This window comes from Pangasianodon hypophthalmus, chromosome 17 (assembly GCF_027358585.1).
Source record: "Pangasianodon hypophthalmus isolate fPanHyp1 chromosome 17, fPanHyp1.pri, whole genome shotgun sequence".
NCBI lineage: Eukaryota > Metazoa > Chordata > Actinopteri > Siluriformes > Pangasiidae > Pangasianodon > Pangasianodon hypophthalmus.
In genome coordinates this window covers 15506673-15525626 of record NC_069726.1, presented here as the reverse complement: position 1 = coordinate 15525626, position 18954 = coordinate 15506673, and the positions used below count along the sequence as shown (strand labels likewise).

The 18954-nt window shown below is 37.6% G+C and overlaps 1 protein-coding gene across 1 annotated transcript; it reads left to right on the top strand.

Moving 5' to 3' along the window:
* Positions 1-3271: 3271 nt before the first annotated feature.
* LOC113543666 (GRAM domain-containing protein 2B) lies at positions 3272-18544 on the top strand. Its single transcript, XM_026942064.3, has 14 exons — positions 3272-3558; positions 4409-4531; positions 7247-7334; positions 7716-7785; positions 7944-8047; positions 8159-8254; positions 8348-8419; positions 8531-8611; positions 8826-8937; positions 14306-14410; positions 15761-15851; positions 16021-16122; positions 16705-16789; positions 18155-18544. Exons 1-14 carry the CDS (start codon positions 3452-3454, stop codon positions 18191-18193), a joined length of 1275 nt encoding a protein of 424 aa, XP_026797865.1. The 5' UTR covers positions 3272-3451; the 3' UTR covers positions 18194-18544.
* The last annotated feature ends 410 nt before the right edge of the window (positions 18545-18954 follow it).

The following is an 18954-nucleotide window of genomic DNA, read 5'->3' as shown; positions in this document are numbered from 1 at the left end:
GACAAGACTTTTCTTCTCCCCTTACTTTCCTTTTCTTTCACACTTTCACGGGCTTGTTTCAGAACGTATGCTGGCAACAGAGCCACCTCCACCAGAGGCGCTGTGAGATTAAACAGCAATTAGGACTGAAAAAGTTAATGTTACATGGATGTTCTGAAAACAAACTTCAAATGTTTAAGACATACTATTCATGCAGCCAAAGTTGAATACATAAACACTTTACAGTTCAGGCTTTAGGTTCTTATACAGTTCTCTTGCATCTTGGTCTCCTTGTACCAGACCCTATCTACACCCAATCTGTAAACCAATTTAGTTATATATTGTCACTACTCCATGTTCAGTCAGTGGAGTAGCATTAAGTTGTTTAAAATGTCAGCAATGAATTTGTTATGTCAAACACAAGGTCTGTTCATCTTTGAGGGGTGTGCGAGCCATGAAGCACCACAGTTTAATCTCTGGCACTCTCTGCTGGCTATCAATTGCTAGTACACCTGAAAATTGTCCTACGCCATAACCATCTTGAACATCATTCTAGACACATGTTAAATGAAATGGACTTTAGTGCTTCAGTACCAAAACTCCTGTTTGTTAAAGATTTTCCAGCACATTCACATCAAATACATGGGACCATCAGCTGCAAACAGCAGAGAGAAAACCTTCATCTTAGTAAAGTTAAATAAATAAATCAAAGGTTTAGCACTCATGAACTTAAAGGTGCAGTAGGTAAGATTAGTCCTTTTTTTTCAAGATTAGGTCTCTAATGGTTAGGTGGGTTAAACAATTTGATTTGAATGATTCCCACCCATGTTCACGAAGCTCCGTCCCCAGGATCTTGGGTGGCCTATAGATTATAGTGTCTATAAAATGACTGACAGAAGGTCCATCCAAACACAAACAAGCATTCCAGACCGGAACCACATTTTCCAATTGGATTTTCTCAGCGATTTAATATACTCTTTTCTTTTAAAGTTAATCCATTTGGGGTTTTTTTGAGTTTTTTTTTTTATCATGTTCTACATATCTTCCAGGTTATTTGTGCTAGAAAGGAATAAACAAATGACTATTGCCCCTTTAACAAGGGATACAGGTCTGTAAAACAAAACCAAATAGAAAATCACTCACTGTCTATTTTTTCAGACCTATGATCAAGATTTACAGGAATGCTCATTGCATGGCCTTAAGTCCGAAGTCAGTTCTTTTTCATTTCTTTAGTTGATAAGACAAGGAAGTTTTATGATACTCCATATGGCCAAAAGTATGTAGACACCTAACCATATGTGGGCCTTCCCCTAACTTTTGTCACACAGTTAGATGTGTATGACTGTATTTGTATGCTGTAACATTAGGATTTCCCTCCACAGGAACTAAGAGGCCCAAACCTGTTCCAGCATGACAGTGCCCCTGTGTACAACGCAATGTCCATAAACACATAGTTTGCCAAGTTTGGTTTGGATGCGTTCAAGTGGCCTGCACAGAGCCCTGACCTCAACCCCACTGAACACCTTTGGGATGAGCAGCACACCAGGCCTCCTTGCCCAACGTCAGTGACCGACCTCACTAATGCTCTTGTGGCTGGGTGTGCACAAATTCCAGTAGCAACTTTCCAAAATCCAGTGGAAACCCTTCCCAGAGGAGTGAAGGCTATTATAGCGGCAATTCCATATTAATACCATGCCTTTGGATTAGGAGGTTCAAGAAGCACATATGGGCGTCATGGTCAGGTGTCTACATACTTTGGGCCTTATAGTGTAGTTAGAAGAGCAAATAAAACAAGAACAGGAAGCTTAATCGGGCTTCAAGTGATAGATTTACTTTAGTGCATATTTGCTATGACATTGCTTTGACATGTCCATGCAGCAAGTGAAAGCGTCCAGGCAGATTCCGAGGCAAACAGAGAGATATGGAGTCAATACTGGCTTCTTCTAAAGCCATTTGCAGGTTCATTAGCACACATTCACACTTGAGCATCCAGCTTCATTTCAAATGTTAATGTATTTAATGAAAAGGCACCACAACTGCATCTTCTTAATGGGCCCAGCATCCAGTGATCATTAATTTATGGAGCTTGTAAATGTTTCTATATGTTAATATGTAAACTGGGTCCCTTATTAAAAGAGTAGAGAATGATCATGTTTATATACCGTAAAATAACAGGCCATAATCTCTGAATAGCATGTGAATCACAGCTGACTCAACTGTCTCACCTGCATTTTTAACAACATTTCATATTATTACTTAAAACCAAACAAACAAAAATAAAACAGTATTGTTTTTCTAAATCCAATAAAGACCAAAATCTCAGAAATGCTGCTGCAAAAAAAAAAAAGTGTTGCTGTAATTGTACTAATCTTGTTGTCTTAAACAGTCTAGCTATTTTGCCATATATGACTCTAAAGACTCTAAAGTTAACAACAACATTTAGGACATTCTAGTTCAAGAAAGAAAGAAAGAACAAACGAAAGAAAGAAAGAAAGGACAGTTCAGTTCTAATTTTAGTACCTTTGAACATTTAGGGTCAAATATGATGTTAACCATTTTCATTTATCAGTTTAAGAGTGCCTCACATATAAAAGGCTAAATGTTTAAAAAATAATTATCATCAATGATTTTACAATAAATCTATGGGAATTACTATAGCTCATTAAAAAAATACATCGATCTTTGATGATGATTGATATTTTACAAACAATCAGTAACTATCTGTAAAGTTTTCTCAATACACTGCTAATGAATATCAGCTATGAATTACAATGGCTGAGCTATTCAAGGCACAAGAGTGTTAACTATCTGTCTTTCTATATATATATGTATACATACATATACATACTGTGTGTGTGTGTGTATATATATATATATATATATATATATATATATATATATATATATACACACATATATGCACACACACTATAGATCACTCCATATAGAGCACACTGTATATTGTTTTGCAGCAGATTCTGAGATTTTGGCCTTTATTGCATTTAGAAAAACTATTTTTGTTTGTTTGTTTTTTAATTAATAATATGAAATGTTAAATGCAGGTGAGACAGTGGAGTATATATATATATATATATATATGAGTGTGTGTGTTTCTAAATGTTATATATGCACACACAGACAGACAGATAGATAGATAGATAGATAGATAGATTTTTTTTGTTGATTACTAAAGTAGCTTAATTTGTTGTCCACAAGGCGGCGCAGTAGCGACTCGGTTTAGGACCCAGAGGATGTTTCCTATTCTCGACAGAAGGGGGCGACATTTCCCTCTGTTTACTTTTCCATTCTGTGCCCATTCCTAGATAGGACCTCCTTCCCAAATGTAGCACCAGTGTATGGAGAGTTCTCAGAAGAGTGTGTGTATGGGTTCCTGTGTGTTTGTTTGTGTGTAGCGGCTGTTTGGGGGGGAGCTGAGCAGTGTGTGTATGTGTGTGTGCAGTAAATCTGCGCCATGGTGCTGATGATCGAGCAGACAGAACGGACTTTCACTCCGATATCATCACCTGAAGGAGGAAAAACCGGTAGGATTGACAAGAAAGAGCTGCGAATACAAGCTAAGTAAGTCCGCTTGCTTTAGTTTTCATCCGCACCAAGCAGAAGAAGCCTTTATTAGCCTGCTAAGCTAACTGAGTCTAGTGGGAAAGTTAATGGTTTACACTTTTAGCCCACACTGACCTAGTACCAGATGTGCTGCACGCAACTCCTGGCCTCGACTTAGTTTCCAGGAGTGTATTTTATTTATTTGGTTGGTTGTTTTTCTCCACAAATTGCCATTTATGGTCAAATAGGCCAGCGTTAATGTTTCTTAAATGTACAAGTAACACGTTTGCTCTTTCAAACAATTGTAGAAGACGCTGAAGCTCGTCCATAGTGTCCTCAGTGTGCCATTTTGTTTCACTTGCAAATTCACCTCCCTCGCTTAGTTTGCTTTACAACTTTCCAGCTGCTTTCGTTAACAAATCAACCCTCGGCTGTAATTACAGGAGTGAGTCGCTTTCTGAAGCCCAAAGGCTGAAATATAAAAGGAATATTTTTGAAATATTAACAGGAGGTTGTGCGGTTCAGCTGTGACAAATGTAGAGTTACTGTTACTGTCAGTTACACTAGACTTCTTTCACTTAACTGCAGCTGTGTTTGTGTGTTTGTGTTGTCTTCCTGTGCTTTTATGTTTGCTCTGGATTTAACTGCAAATCTACAGCTCAAAAGCTGAAAATTCTGACTTTACTGTGTTTGTGTGTGTGTGTGTGTGTGTGTGGATTCATTTGTTGCACATCCACAGCTCAGAATCTCAAAATCCTGTCTTCATTGTTTTTTCTGTAGATTCATTTGTTGCACATCCACAGCTCAGAATCTCAAAATCCTGTCTTTACTGTTTTTTTCTGTGGATTCTTTTATTGCACATCCACAGCTCAGAAGCTGAAAATGTAGAGGAGAAGCTGAAGAAAGGTGGAAAGTCAGCATTCGACCTTCAGGTGTCCATTGACACAGAGTCAGATCTGTCTGAGTGCAGGAGGAAGTCTCCTAGTCTGAGGTGAGACACACAGCCATGTTTCCACCCACACTCAGGATGTAGACGTACCGTCTTAACACCAGCAGTAACTACACCATTTAGGTTCTTTACTGCTGTAACATAGAAGTCAAGTGGGTTTTTATTGTCATACCTCATATACATCAGAACAAAAAGTTGTTTTTTTTAATGACCACAGTAAAAGACAAAGATATAATACACAGGACATAAGTACATTGGATAGTGCATGCTTGCTAGACAACAGAACAGTGTTGGATGCTGAGAAACCAGTGCATACAGTTGTATTTAAGCTCTTGGCTGTGAGAAATGTACATCAGCTGGATCAATTGGGGAAAAAAAAAAAAAAAAGTCGCAGCCAGTAAAGAAAAGAAGTGACTCGTGACAGTAAAAGTGTCCCTATCAGCATTATAAAGTGCATGAACGCTGAACAGAGATGGACAACAGGTTACATACTTTGGCGCAGATTACAGAAAAGTAGATTAGGGTTGGAGCGTCCGCTTGACAGAAACGTCCTGTGTTAGCACTTCATAACACTCCATGAGTTTTTTGCTACAGTAAAGTCTACAGAGGAGTTTCCTCTGTCCGGTTTCTCTTTTCCATGACAGTTTGTTTTTTTTTTTGGTTTGTTTTTTGCATTATTAGCTTAACAAGAGAGGAAAAAATAAGGCTGTGAGGGAACTGCTGACTGTAGCTGCTCTGACTTACGTGATAACAGGAAGTAATGTGTCTCTCGGCCATTCCACAACATTAAATACACCTATAAAACGAACAAGATGTCTAAGAGGCATAAAACACGTGACGTGGCTGTTATTGGAAATGATCAACTTCAGGGTGGCAACACATCACACCACCCATCAGTGATTCTTTTTTCTATAATAGAACATCACATCTTGTTTTATTTATAACCTCGCTTAAAACATGCAAGGTCCTAAAGGAGAAGGTTTCCTATTGTTACACATATTGCTATAAATAAAGAATAGCTATGAGAATGAGTAGACCAGTATGCACACTGATGGACAGAATTTGCACAGCAATGTACATTGTTTATTTTGAAAATTCTCAGTCCGATTTGGATGTAAACGTCATCCCACAATGCCATGCGGTCACTTCATTCACACACAAAAAAGGGAAAACTGTGATGAAAGCTGCATTGGCAGCCATTATATATACAAAGAACATGCTGTATTGTATGTGTATATTTTGTTATACTGTGGTTTGTTTTTATCTAAATAGATAAATAACTACAGCTAATTTATTGCCAGAATAAATACAAACTAATACAAATTGGCAGCCTGTTAGTCTGCAACTATTTTTATTCAGTTTTGCAATGTCGGTTAATCCCAAATGAATACAACTAACATTATTAAATTTCGTCTGCGTAAGTCTTTACTGGTTGTGACAGCTAATTTGATACAGAACAGAAAATTAGCTGTTTATGTCATTATGTTGTGCCATTACAATAATTACACCGCACCCCTGTTCTAAATTAAGGCAAAATCGTTTTTTTTTTGTCTGCCTTCAGACATTTTCCACCACCTCGTACCACTATCATACCTTTATTTTTGAGAATCATTTTCAGTCATTTTCAATCATTTGTGCCTGCAATAAAACAGTTTAATCCTGTGAGACGAGCTGACTTACATATCTGAAGTGCTGGTAAACTGACAAGTCGTTCAGGTTGCATCGTGCATGGCTCGCCTCATTCAACCTGGTCTTATGCCTGTTTGCGTCAGTGTTGTTTGCAGACCTCACCGCTGTGCAAACACACAGTTATGGATCAGTGCACAAGCGTGTCAGTGGGTTTTTTGTTGTTTTGCAAAGACTTCTGAGGAAGGTTTCCATGTATCCTGGTTGCATGGCCTACAATTTTAGCCATAAATGAAGTCTCTTATTCTGTGAAGGTTTTCAGTCATTCAGATCCTGTTGAATGTCTCATAGCCTTGACAACTGGACTTGTGTTACAATTACAAAGACGTTTCACCGTTCATTCAAGGGGCTTTCTGAGTTCTATTGAATTGTGGGAAGATCCCATCTATCTGAACACTTTGTGAGGCTCTTTTTATGGCTTCAGTTGAAAAGACGAGGCAGTTTTATAATGTGAGGAAAGTAAGATGAGAAAAATGGCCTAGAAAATTGAAGTAAGGTCAACATGCTCATGCTATCAAATGTTACTAGGCCTAATGTGCTAATAGGAAAAGAAAACCAAGCTAACAGCAGATGAGAAAACAAACCTAGACATGTTTACACCTCTTAAGTAATTCAATGGATGAGATCAGTTTGAAGGAAATTATAAGGAACAGGTGTGACCATTAACATCATCCTTGACTTTATCTTAATTAATTGTAAGTTGTCCTACAGGTCGTCTTGTATGAATTTGTATGAATCATTAGCCCATGTTACACAACATTTATAGCTTCCGCTTGAACATTTATCTGGGGATATTTTTTTTTTCTTCTTCTTCAAATAAACATGCTTAAAAGCCCTAGCGCTGGACTGCTGATACAGTGCAACAGCCACCATGTGACTGTCTCCAAATGTGGCACACGACTAAAACTGTGTACGCATGCATATTGCACAATCGTGTTTGTTTCCAGGTGCAGTTGGTCCCATCTGGGGCTTTAAAACTAGAAGTCAGGACAGATTTTGCTGATCATGTAAAACTTTGCTTACAGATTTCAAATGCTTTCTTCTGCGTTTTTATTTCCTTTACCTTTGAAGGATTAAGCTGGCCGATCAACCCTTACTCACACTCAGTCCACCAGACTCAGAGTCAAAACTAGAGAGGAAGAAAACACAGTACAGCCAGGTATGTACTGAAACACACTCTGGACCTATAAAATGAAGCATACTTGGACAAAATGGTATTATTCGTCTTAAAACAAACAAACAAAGTAATTTCTGTGAGAGTCTGTGAAGCAAATCACAAGTTTATATTAACATGCTTGTTTTAAAATGTTATCAGTTGTGTAGTGGACACTCTTCATAATCTAATCATAATTGCTTTACTTTTTTTCTGTTAAAAATGTGCTATTTAAGAAAGAAAAATGTGTACTTGTTGATATGGTGAAGTTTTCTGCAAGGTGTCAGTGCCTTATAAAGTGCATTATGTAACATTACTTCCCTCCAGTCACATTTCATTCTTTATATAATTGTGTGTGTGTGTGTATTATTTTTGGTCTGTTTCTAGTTCTCCAAAGCAAACTCACAATATCATAAGCTCTTCAAAGAAATAAGCAATGATGAGATCCTCAAACAAAGTAAGTCAATACTGTGTTCAAAGTTTCATTTAGATTACTTTGACCCTTTCATTGTCTCTGTCAGAGTATTTTACATCATTACAAACTTATCAGTACTGTGTGCTGAAAGGAATTTCTTTTCTTTTTCTATCTTATCTATTGCCTGTGTCTGTCCTTAGGTTATACTTGTGCTCTCCAGAAGGACATTCTTTATCAGGGAAGGCTTTTTGTCTCTGATAACTGGATTTGTTTCCATTCCAAAGTATTTGGCAGAGATACCAAGGTACTTACTGAAATCACAAGTTGATACAGATGTGCCAGGCATCCCAGGTAATTAAGTTAAGACCAAAGAAAAGGTTCATTAACATAACAATTGGGTTTTTTGTTGCCACAGATTGCTATCCCAGTTCTCTCTGTCACCCTCATAAAGAAGACAAAAACTGCCCTTTTGGTGCCAAATGCACTTGTTATCACAACTACAACTGAAAGGGTAAATTGTTTGAGGTCTGACACTATGTTAAATAACATGTCATGGGAATAATCGTTGACAAAATTTACTCACATTTGATTGTATCTTATTTAGCATCTGTTTGTGTCATTCCTGTCCCGGGACACGACATACAAGTTCCTGCTATCAGTCTGCACTCATTTACATGTAAGTGAATGTTTCTCTGCAATATAACAAAGCAGCAAAGCCATGTTATGACATTGTGTCTGTATGCGATGAAATGATACGCGGCACCGATTTTTTTCTTTTCCATTTTAGGCAGAGAATGCAGGCAGCACCCCGATCACATCATCAGCAGAGAACAGCTTCAGAGGAGACTGCCCTTCTTCGCTTCCTCTGGTTAGTGTTGATTTGCCTATAGTTTCTTCATTTCCATTTCAGGTTTGTCATGCAACTACAAAAACAGCTCCCATGGTGTAAAGTCACCATGGTGTCACTGTGTGAAGTGAGCTGTTAATAGTTTGAGGTTTGTGTGCTTTGTACTGAGTAAATGGATTGTCTGCTTTCATGTCATGTACATAAACAGTTTGTGTGTGTGTTTTTGTGTGTGCAGGACTTCTCAGCTGATTTTTCCGATCTTGATGGAGTAGTGCGTCAGAGAAGGCAGGACATGCTGGACAGTAGCAGTTCAGGCTCCCAGACACCAGATTATGAGAAGATGGCTGGTGTGTATCCTCAGTTCACGTGCAGTTTACTCTTTACACCCACTCTACATTCATTTCGGCACAGACCTAGGCTACAGTGTTGTCACTCTAACGTTAGCATGCGAGTTATGCCTTATAATACATCAACATGTATACATTTCTAGATAGTACAACAGTAGTGAGTCTGGTACTAACGGGGATTGAATTGTACACAGGGATTTGGTGGGAGCTTTAGCGGAATGGTGTGTTGTAAATAAGGTAATTTGAATATTGATAAAACTATAGAAATGGTGGTTAACTTCAAAAGAGGAAGGTTGGACCCGGCCAGCTCTGGTCATTAATAGTCAGTTGGTGGAGAGGATTGACTTTTAGAGAGCAGCACCAGTGAAATTATTGAAAAATGTGGCAGAAATAAACTTTATTATCTCTTACTTCTGTCAGGAAGGGCATCCGGCGTAAAAACTGTGCCAAATCAAACATGCAACCCTTAACGGGAGCAGCCGCAAGAACAAGAACAACAACAACTGCGGTTGAGTCAAAGTTCAGACAAACGTCATGTTCCTTTGTATTTCCGAAAAAATGGCATGGCCACCTTGAACTTGTGGCAAAGCTTATTTTACTGTCACTTCAATCACACTCAGTGAGTGTGTTCACGTTATAAGATAAAATAATCTGAAGGTAGAAAAAAATGGCACAGATTCAATCAGTCATTTTACATTCACCTTAAATAATCTGGTAATGTGAAAACTCTTAACAGTCACTAATGTGATTTTATTTTTTTATTTATTTATTTTAAACAGCATTGCTATAAGTAGCTGAGCTTTTAGTTTACGCTCCAGTAAGGTGGCAATACATCACCATTTAATTCAAGTACCTCATAAACTTAAGAAGAAGTGCGGATAAACATTACATTTTTCATTTTCCTTGAGTAAACGATACTTATTTTTAATCTATCGTGTTTAGTGAAGGTTGCTTGGAAGCACAAATGAACTAAGGTTGTTGACTACTAACTAGTCTGCTCTCAAGATGCTTCACAAGTAAATATATTTGACAGGCTTTATGATTTCAGTAATTTATTTAAAAAAATTAAGCAATTGGTACAGTTTGCAGTGATGCAAATGATGGTATAAATAAATAAAATAAATAATATATGATATCAGTAAGATAATCAAGCTTGAAAACTCACTAATACTTATGAATAAAATGTGATAATATTGCAGTCCAAACAATCTATTAATGCAGAACAGCAGACAATAAGATCAGATCAGGTTACAGGTCAAACAGGTACGACTATTTCCCTGATGTTGCTCTTGGAGGTTGACATGCCCATGATTACATCACTGTGTTCAACAGCCATCAACACAAAAGGGGGTGTGACTCTAAGACTACAGAACATAGGATGTTAGTGTTGCTTTTTAGATTTTTGGAGGAGGCCATTAGTAAATATTTCTTGTAAGAAAACACCACCACCATTAAATTAATTAAAAAAAGTTCTGTGTAAGGCAGCTAAGAAAGTTTGTTGTGGTTAAGAGCTCTAATGATTCTACACAGCAGAGGTGGAGAGTCTGCTGATCTCATGAATGGTAATGCGACATGAGAGAAAGCTGAGAGCTAAAATCATCAACTGCCCACTTCCATCTGTCGCCGCTACGTACAGCACACCCGCATGTTACAAGCATCTAATGCACAGCATCTTGAATCTGTAGCAGCACTTCTGCTATTAATCCCTGTTCAGACTAGGGATTAAGATCTGTGACCACTTGTGATCCCATTTTGTGATTACAAAGGTTGCCAGATCTGCCAAAAGCAATCCAAGATCATTTTAAAAACTAGCATCCTAAACACTATCCAGGTACCAAATGAAAACACAAAGACATGTCGAGCAGCAACTGCTGATTAAACTGTCGGCCTCTTAGTTTGATCAGTAAAAGCATCATGCCACTGTCAGGGACAGGCTGTTGCATTTTGTTGAAAACCATGAACCTGGTGGTCTTTCGATTTTGTCAGGGACACATCCAGCATGTGGTATGAGTGATTGGATCACAAGACGCATTTGACCCTGTTTAGACTTGTCTTTAACACAGACCACTTGTGAGCCAATCACTTGGCAGTAGCTAGTAAATTACTAAATAAAATGCAAATATTCTGCATTATTTATTCTGGAGTATTTTACATTCAGTTAATTACTGGTTTTAGAATTTAGTTTTTGTGTTGGGTTTCTTTGTGCTGCCCTGAATCTAATTTCTCTCAGTCAAGCTCTGACAATTATGACAATAAAAGATTGAAATCTGAAAAGTTTAAACCTTAAGACTAGATGCTTTTATTCATTTTCTTTTTGTAAGGGAACAATATGTTCTTGTTGCATGAGCATTTCATTTTTCTCTGTAGAATGTGTTAAAGGTTCTGCAGTATTGAGGTGTAGCTCTGTACTCGTCACCTACATAGTGATATGGATGGAAAACAGTTTTGAGAAAACAATGGAAAATGGCAATGTTTACAAAAAAAAAAAGATTTTTCATGGAACGTTAGAGCAGGAACACTCTTTTGTAGAAAAGACTTTATCCTGGCTTTATCAGTGTCCAGATGTTGACATAAAACAGAGATCTGTTAATTTATTTTTAAATGTTTGTTTATATTTTATATGTTTAAATAGCGAAAGCATCACAGTGATTTATTACGGTTTATCAAGGGTCATGACTGTCTTATCAGCATTGATTATGCTTTATGTTATGCCTTAATGATGTTGTTTTTGGGATTATATACACTGCCTTGCCAAAAAAGTTCACTGTTTGGATTTAAATACGCAAATACTTAAGAGCCTATGATTGGATCATTACTGCAGTGATTAATATGTTTCAGCTGGCAGCAGTTCTTTTAACCCTAACCAATGCAGTGTGTAGCTTTTCATTTCTTAAACAACCATGTCGGAAGACGTGTCCCGTGGTTGTGAATGTTACTGTAAGCGGTAAATTATTGGTCTGCATCAAGCCAAGAAAACAAGTAAGGAGATTGCTGAAATCTCTGGAATTGGGTTAAGAACTGTCCAACGCATTATTAAATCCTGGAAGGACAGCGGTGAACTGGCAACTTTTGCGTAAGAAATGTGGTCAGAAAAAAAATCTTGAATAATCGTGATTGGAGATCTTTAAAACACTTGGTGATGTCACATCGAAAAAATCGACAGTAGAACTAACAACTATGTTTAATAGTGAAAGTAAGAGCATTTCCACACGCACAGTACGACAAGAACTTGCATGATTGGGACTAAACAGCTGTGGGGCCACAAGAAAGCCCCTTGTTAGTGAGGTTCATCAGAAAAAATGACTTCAGTTTGCTAGGGTGTGTAAAGATTGGACTATGGAGCAGAGGAAAAAAGGTCATGTGGTCTGATGAGTCCAGATTTGCCCTATTCCAAAGCAATGGGTGCGTCAGGGTAAGAAGGGAAGCACATGAAGCGATGCACTTGTCATGCATAGTGCCTACTGTACAAGAATCTGGAGGCAGTGTTATGATCTGGGGTTGCTTCAGTTGGTCTAGGATCAGCAGAATAATGCGGCAATAAAACGAAGTCAGCTGACTACCTGAATGTACTGAATGACCAGGTTATCCCATCAATGGATTTTTTTTCTTCCCTGATGGCACAGGCATGTTCTAGGATGACAGTGCCACGATTCATCGGGCTCGAATTGTGAAAGAGTGGTTCAGGAATGGCCACATGAATTGGCCACCACAGAGTTCTGACCTTAATCCCATTGAAAGTCTTTGGGATGTGCTTCAGGAGAAGACTTTACAGAGTAGTTCATTCCTGTCCTCAATACAGAATCTCAGCCAAAAATTAATGCAACTCTGGATGGAAATAAATGTTGTGACGTTGCATAAGTTTGTCTGAAAAAATATATATATATATATTTTTTTTTATAAAGAATGCATGCTGTAATCAAAGTTGAAGGTGATGCAACAAAATATTAGTGTGCTCAACTTTTTTTTTTTTTTTTGCCATGCAATGTATCTTATTGTTGTTTTAAAATTCCCAGAAGTACATAATCGATAAAGTAGAACTAACATCAGATGTGATTTCACTATTTCCAATGGATGTAAAAAGTCTACACACTCCTGTTAAAATGGTAGGTTTTTGTGATGTAAAAAATGAAACCAGGTTAAATCATATCAGAACTTTTTCCACCCTCACTGTGAAATTACAATGTATAAAAATAAAGTGAAAAACAATCAGAAATCTTTTAGGGGAAAAAAGTAGGAAAAATAAAAAAGTTACAAGTTGCATAAGTGTGCACACCCATAAACTAACACTTTGTTGAAGCACCTTTTGATTTTATTACAGCACTCATCTTTTTGGGTAAGAGTCTATCAGCATGGCACATCTTGACTTAGCAATATTTTCTCACTCTTTCTTGCAAAAGCATTCTAGATCCATCAAATTATAAGGGCTTCTCCTGTGCACAGCCTGGTTCAGGTCACCCCACAGATTTTTAGTTGGATTCAGGTCTGGGCTCTGGCTAGGCCATTCAAAAACATTGCACTTCTTTTGGTTTTTGGTTTGGTTCATTGTGGGTATGGTGTTCTTTTGGTGATGTGCTTTTTTTGTGCCAAACATACTTTCTGGAATTATGGAATTGGTCTCATCAGACCACAAACATTTTGCAACATGGTTTGGGGTGATTTAGTCAGGATGTTTTTTGTGAGAAAGGGCTTCCATCTAGCCATCCTACCCCATAGCCCAGACATGTGAAGAATATGAGAGATTGTCACATGCAGTAATCAGTACTTGTCAGATATTCCTGCAGCTCCTTTAATGTTGCCGTAGGTCTCTTGGCAGCCTCCCTGGTACGTTTTTGTCGTGTCCTTTTATAAATTTCAGAGGGACGTTCTGTTCTTGGTAAAGTCACTGTGGTGCTTCATTTTCTCTATTTGTTGATGATGGCCTTTACGGTGTTCAGTGGTACATCTAATGTTTTGGAAATTCTTTTATACCCCTCTCCTGATCGATACCTTTCAACTTTGTGGACCATGGCTTCAGCAGTCAGAAACAGCTGGTTTTTATTTGGGGTTAATCAGAATAATTTCATGGATGACAGATGTATGATAATTACTTTTGTACATAAAATTGGATGTGATTGGTTCATTCCAGCCACATCCCCAATTATAAAAGAGTGTGCACACTTATGCATCTAGGTTATTGTAACTTTTTTTTATTTGTCTTATTTTCCCTAAAATGTTTCTGATTTGTTTTTCACTTAATTTTTAATCACATGATTTATCTTAGTTTCATTTTATTACATCACAAAAATTTGGTTTTGCAATTTTAACTGGGGTATGCAGACTCTTTTATATCCATTGTTCTTTATAAACCTTTTTTTCTTCCCACCTCTAGAGTTTCCCCCCCTCACTGAAAACTTCCTGGACGTGATGAAGAGCGGAGAGATGGCAGTTCATGCTGACATTCACCTGCAGACCAGCAGCACAAAGCAACACAATGGTGTGTGAAATGCTCTTGCACTCAATAATTTCACTTTTCTTTTTCATTTGAAACAGATTTTCTTAGTACTTCTGTGTTGTGTCTGAGCTCAGTTTGTGATCCCACAATCTAGTTCTCAAGTTCTCACAGCTCGCAAGCCTGATCAAGGTTAGCTGGTGTTAGTAACTGAACAAAATTTAGACAAATTTTGACACATTTAGATAATAAATTTTAATAAAAAACGTTTTATTCCTAGTGGCAGAGGCGTCATGTTTTTAGGTTGCATCCATGCAAGATTAGTGCGATATCTCAAGAACAAGTGGTTGTAGGATTTATATAGTTTTATCCTTGTAACCAGCAGATGGACTTAGATTTTATTGTGTTGATCCAAATGTCATAGCAAGGTCAAATATCTGAAATAGATTTTCTTCAACAGCTTCCTTACTGTTTGAAGCCATTAAAATTTTTGATGCTCTATTGATGTCATTGGCATTGAGTTTTACTTGTTTATTTATTAAAGAATAACACATCATACTTTTTAACCCGTTTATATTTGCAGTTATTGTTTGAATGCCCTCAATATTAGTTCCTTTTTTGTTATAACAGCTATAAACAGCTGTCCTCACCAGCCACTCTTTGTTTCTTGAAGTTAATAAAACAAAAGTACGCAGCTTGGCATGTTGCAGAGAAACCACAAAGCCATCCGTCTTGAAGACTATCAGCAATTACACACATTTTTAAAATCGTAAAGGGAGAGTCGCTCTTACTATCGCAACGATAACGTATTAGAACAAAGCACATTCATATAAACCTGTGATTGCCTTGCAGCCAGAGCTATTGTCAGAACTGCTGTTATAATTAATTGTAATTATAATTGTTATATTGTTATAATTAATTATAAATAATAATTAATCGGCACCTTCTGAACAATCAGATTCAAGAATTCAGCATTGCTGTGGCGTAATGTTAAATAAATCACTGACAGTGTGACAACGGAAGTCAGGATTTCCGTCAGTATAGTCAGTATAAATACCATACAGTTGTTCAGTAGCAGTATATAGAAGATAACTGATAACTGATCCTACCATGCTGACATGTCCACAATTCTCCGATGTTAGTGAACCAGGCTAAGGTTCAGAACAGCACAGGGTCAGTGTAACCTCTTGCCTTTTTATATTTAGCATAATATGCTTTAGGTAACAGTGTAGTGTAACTACAGAAGAACACGGGCGGTATTTTCATTTTCATATTTATAGATCCTTTTATGCTTGACAAGGGTAATGGCTTTGAGATGTTGCTAGACTTCCTTTCTAGAAGTCTTTGGGTAATTCCGAGAAACGTATTGCTCAACGTATATGTATTCATCCACAGGTCCGGTTAAGGCTGCAACTGTTGCCAACCAGCAGGAGAAGTTTCTCTATCCATTGTCTCTCAATACTCTTCTACTCGTCTATCTATTCTTGTGAGTAATTGCGTTTGTGTTCCGTGTAATGAGTGTACAGTAATATGACTGACCTGCTTGGCTGCTTTTGCTTGTCAAAACAAGTTTTGCTATTTTTTTTATTCTTGTAATCATAACCGTTTGAGGAGTATTTGTCATTTGATTGAACAAGGGCGTTGTGTCTTGGCAGGGTGTGTGTTCTCGTCATGTCCTCGTGTTACATGGCTTTCAAGATCCTGGCTCTCGAGCAGCGGCTGAATTCGCTGGGCTCATTGGGAGACTATTCACACGAGTGAGTGAGTCGTTAATCCTGGATGTGTCTGTGTGTTTTGGTGACCATCGTCCCACACAAAATCTAACGCTCGTTTCACAAAGTGGAATTACTAGACACGACTGCCAACAGTAAGCTGTGTGATCTACAGGCTGGCCTAGAACGAAATCAGCCACAGCCTCACTTCTTCACACCATACTGTGTATTTTTACTTATGACTGTTGGTGATGCTGTTGTTGTTGGTTACAAAAAAGTAAAAAAGAATCCACTTTAAGCAATTCGTTAACATATAATTTTGTTCAGCTAGCCCATTTATACCAGTCAGCCCTGGTTGTGCATTATTTGCGCATCATAGATTATGCATGTAGGTTCGACTTCAGACAAGCTAATGCTCAGACAATGCACGGAAAAGACCCAGCATGTTGCTTCTAAATATACTTTTGTTTTTTTCCATAGCAGTGTTTCTGTTAAAGGTGATCTTAATCCCAATATACAACACCCTGTATAGCAGTGTTCTGGACTGATCCCAGTGCAAACATCCTTCCATTGTTGCTTGAAAATACATATTACTTTAAAATAACCTAAAACGTTCTTCTCATACAGGAACGCACTTCATCATCGATTTCAAGCAGCAGCCAGTGCAGAGATCTATGGCGAGCTGTCCACAAACCTGTTCAAGTTAGAAAAGGTGAGTGAACTGTTTGGTTTAACTGTAGGGTTGAGTAACATTGGGGTTGTGTTTTCCTACTAAATCATTTACAGGCTGATTTTTCTGTTGAACAACAACAACTGTAGGATGAACCTGTTTATTTTCTTTTGTGTTCAATAATCTTGCTGTGAAAAGCAGGTAGGGTTTCACACTCCGGTTATGTCATTGGCAGAGGTGTGTATGTCAGATGGAAAGAAACAAAGTGACGTTTCTTCCTTGTCAAGTACACATTTATTTATCACTCTAGTGGAAGTAAAAGTTTACTGTATAACAGGGACAATACAATTACATACTCTTACATATAAGAAAAACATCGGCATGTGTATATGTATTCTAGCCAAAGCTAATTTGCAGATAATTTCTAACATGAAGTGACAGTTTAGGACTTGTGGTTGATTTTTTTTAATCAAATTTTTTGGCTAATTTTCAATCTCGTTATGTACAGAATAAAAACATTAAAAAAAATTGAAATAATAATAATTGAAAAATAATTAACGACGGAGTGGTGTAATGTGTTACCACCCCGAAGTTGATTCATTTCCTCTAACAGCATTTTCTGAAATGTTTTATTCCTTATATACACTATATGGCCAAAAGTTTGGACAGCTGTTGCCACAAATTCGGAAGCACACAGTTGTAAAGGATGTCTTTGAATGCCGTAGCATTATAATTTCCCTTCACTAGAACGAAGAGGCTCAAACCGGTTGCAGCATGACAGTGCCCCTGTGCACAAAGTGAGGTTGGTGAAGACATGGTTTGAAAAGTTGGAGTAGAAGAACTCGAGTGGCCTGCACAGAGCCCTGACCTCAACCCCACTCAACACCTTTGGCATGAACTGGAACCCAGGCCTTTTCGCCTGACATCAGTGACCAACCTCACTAATGCTTTTGTGTCTGAATGAGCAAATCCCCACAGCCACACTCCAAAATCTAGTGGAAAGTCTTCCCAGAAGAGTGGAGGTTATTATAACAGCAAAGGGGGACTAAATCTAGAATGGGCTGTTCGAAAGGCACATGTGGGTGTGATGGCCATATAGTGTATTTTAATCTATTTATGATGTTATAGAGCGTCCATTATAGACAACAGTGCGAATGAGTTGTTACTATAGAAACAATAACCGTATTAGAACAAACACATTATCATAAACCTGTGAATTTGAAATACAGCTGGCATTATTGTCAGAGCTGCTGGTTAAAAAAAAAAAAATGATAAAAATTAATCAACACCTTCTGACCAATCAGATTTGAGAATTCAACAGCGTTGTGGTTCAATAAAGTTCAATTTTAGTTACTCTTCATGTTTTGTGCAGTTTCTCATTATCTTCTGCAATGTTCTTTGATACAGATTCAGAAGAACCTGCGAAAGCTGCTTGAAGGGAGCTGAGTATCCTGATGGAAGCTGCATCTTTGTTAAAAATGCTTCAAAGACTCAATGAACAAGAGGATATTTAATTGTGCAATAGCCACACCACACAGCCTTTTCTCTCTACTCAGGAGCGCACAGTTTTTACCTGAATCATGGCATGGTATTTCATCCAAGGCAGATGGAGAGAGAAAAAAGCTTTATATTTTAGTACTGTAGAATTGAAAAGCTTCAAGCTAGTAAGAATAAATGAGTCCCAAGGACTCGAGTTTTGTATGTTTAACATTTCAGAAATAAAATCAGATTACTAAAAATGTAGCTTTGTGACGATTTGTTACTGTTTAGAATTGTCAATAAAATATTTATAGTTTGCGTCAGTGTGTATATTGGGTGTTTGTTTATTTTTTTTCTTTTTGCAATTGAAGCAATAATTGAAAGCAATGAAATGTGACACTTGAGCAGCAATGTCAAAACCAAATACCAAAGGCTAACACGTGCTTTTTCCGAAACACGTGAAGCCACCACATCTGCTGCTAATGCTATGTCAAAGGACAGCTGAATACACACTTTCACATAGCCTACATGATCTTACAAACACACCTACCATTGTTAAAGGAGAGAGTAATGCATTCCTACTCACCCAGTGAATATCTTTCACTATAGTTGTAGCCTGTTTATTATTATGTGCAGTGTAGTATGGCCTTATGTTAAGTTTATAACAATTGTCTTAAGCCAGCTTTTACACTTAGCGGGTTGCTCACAACAGGGGTTCTCAAACTTCT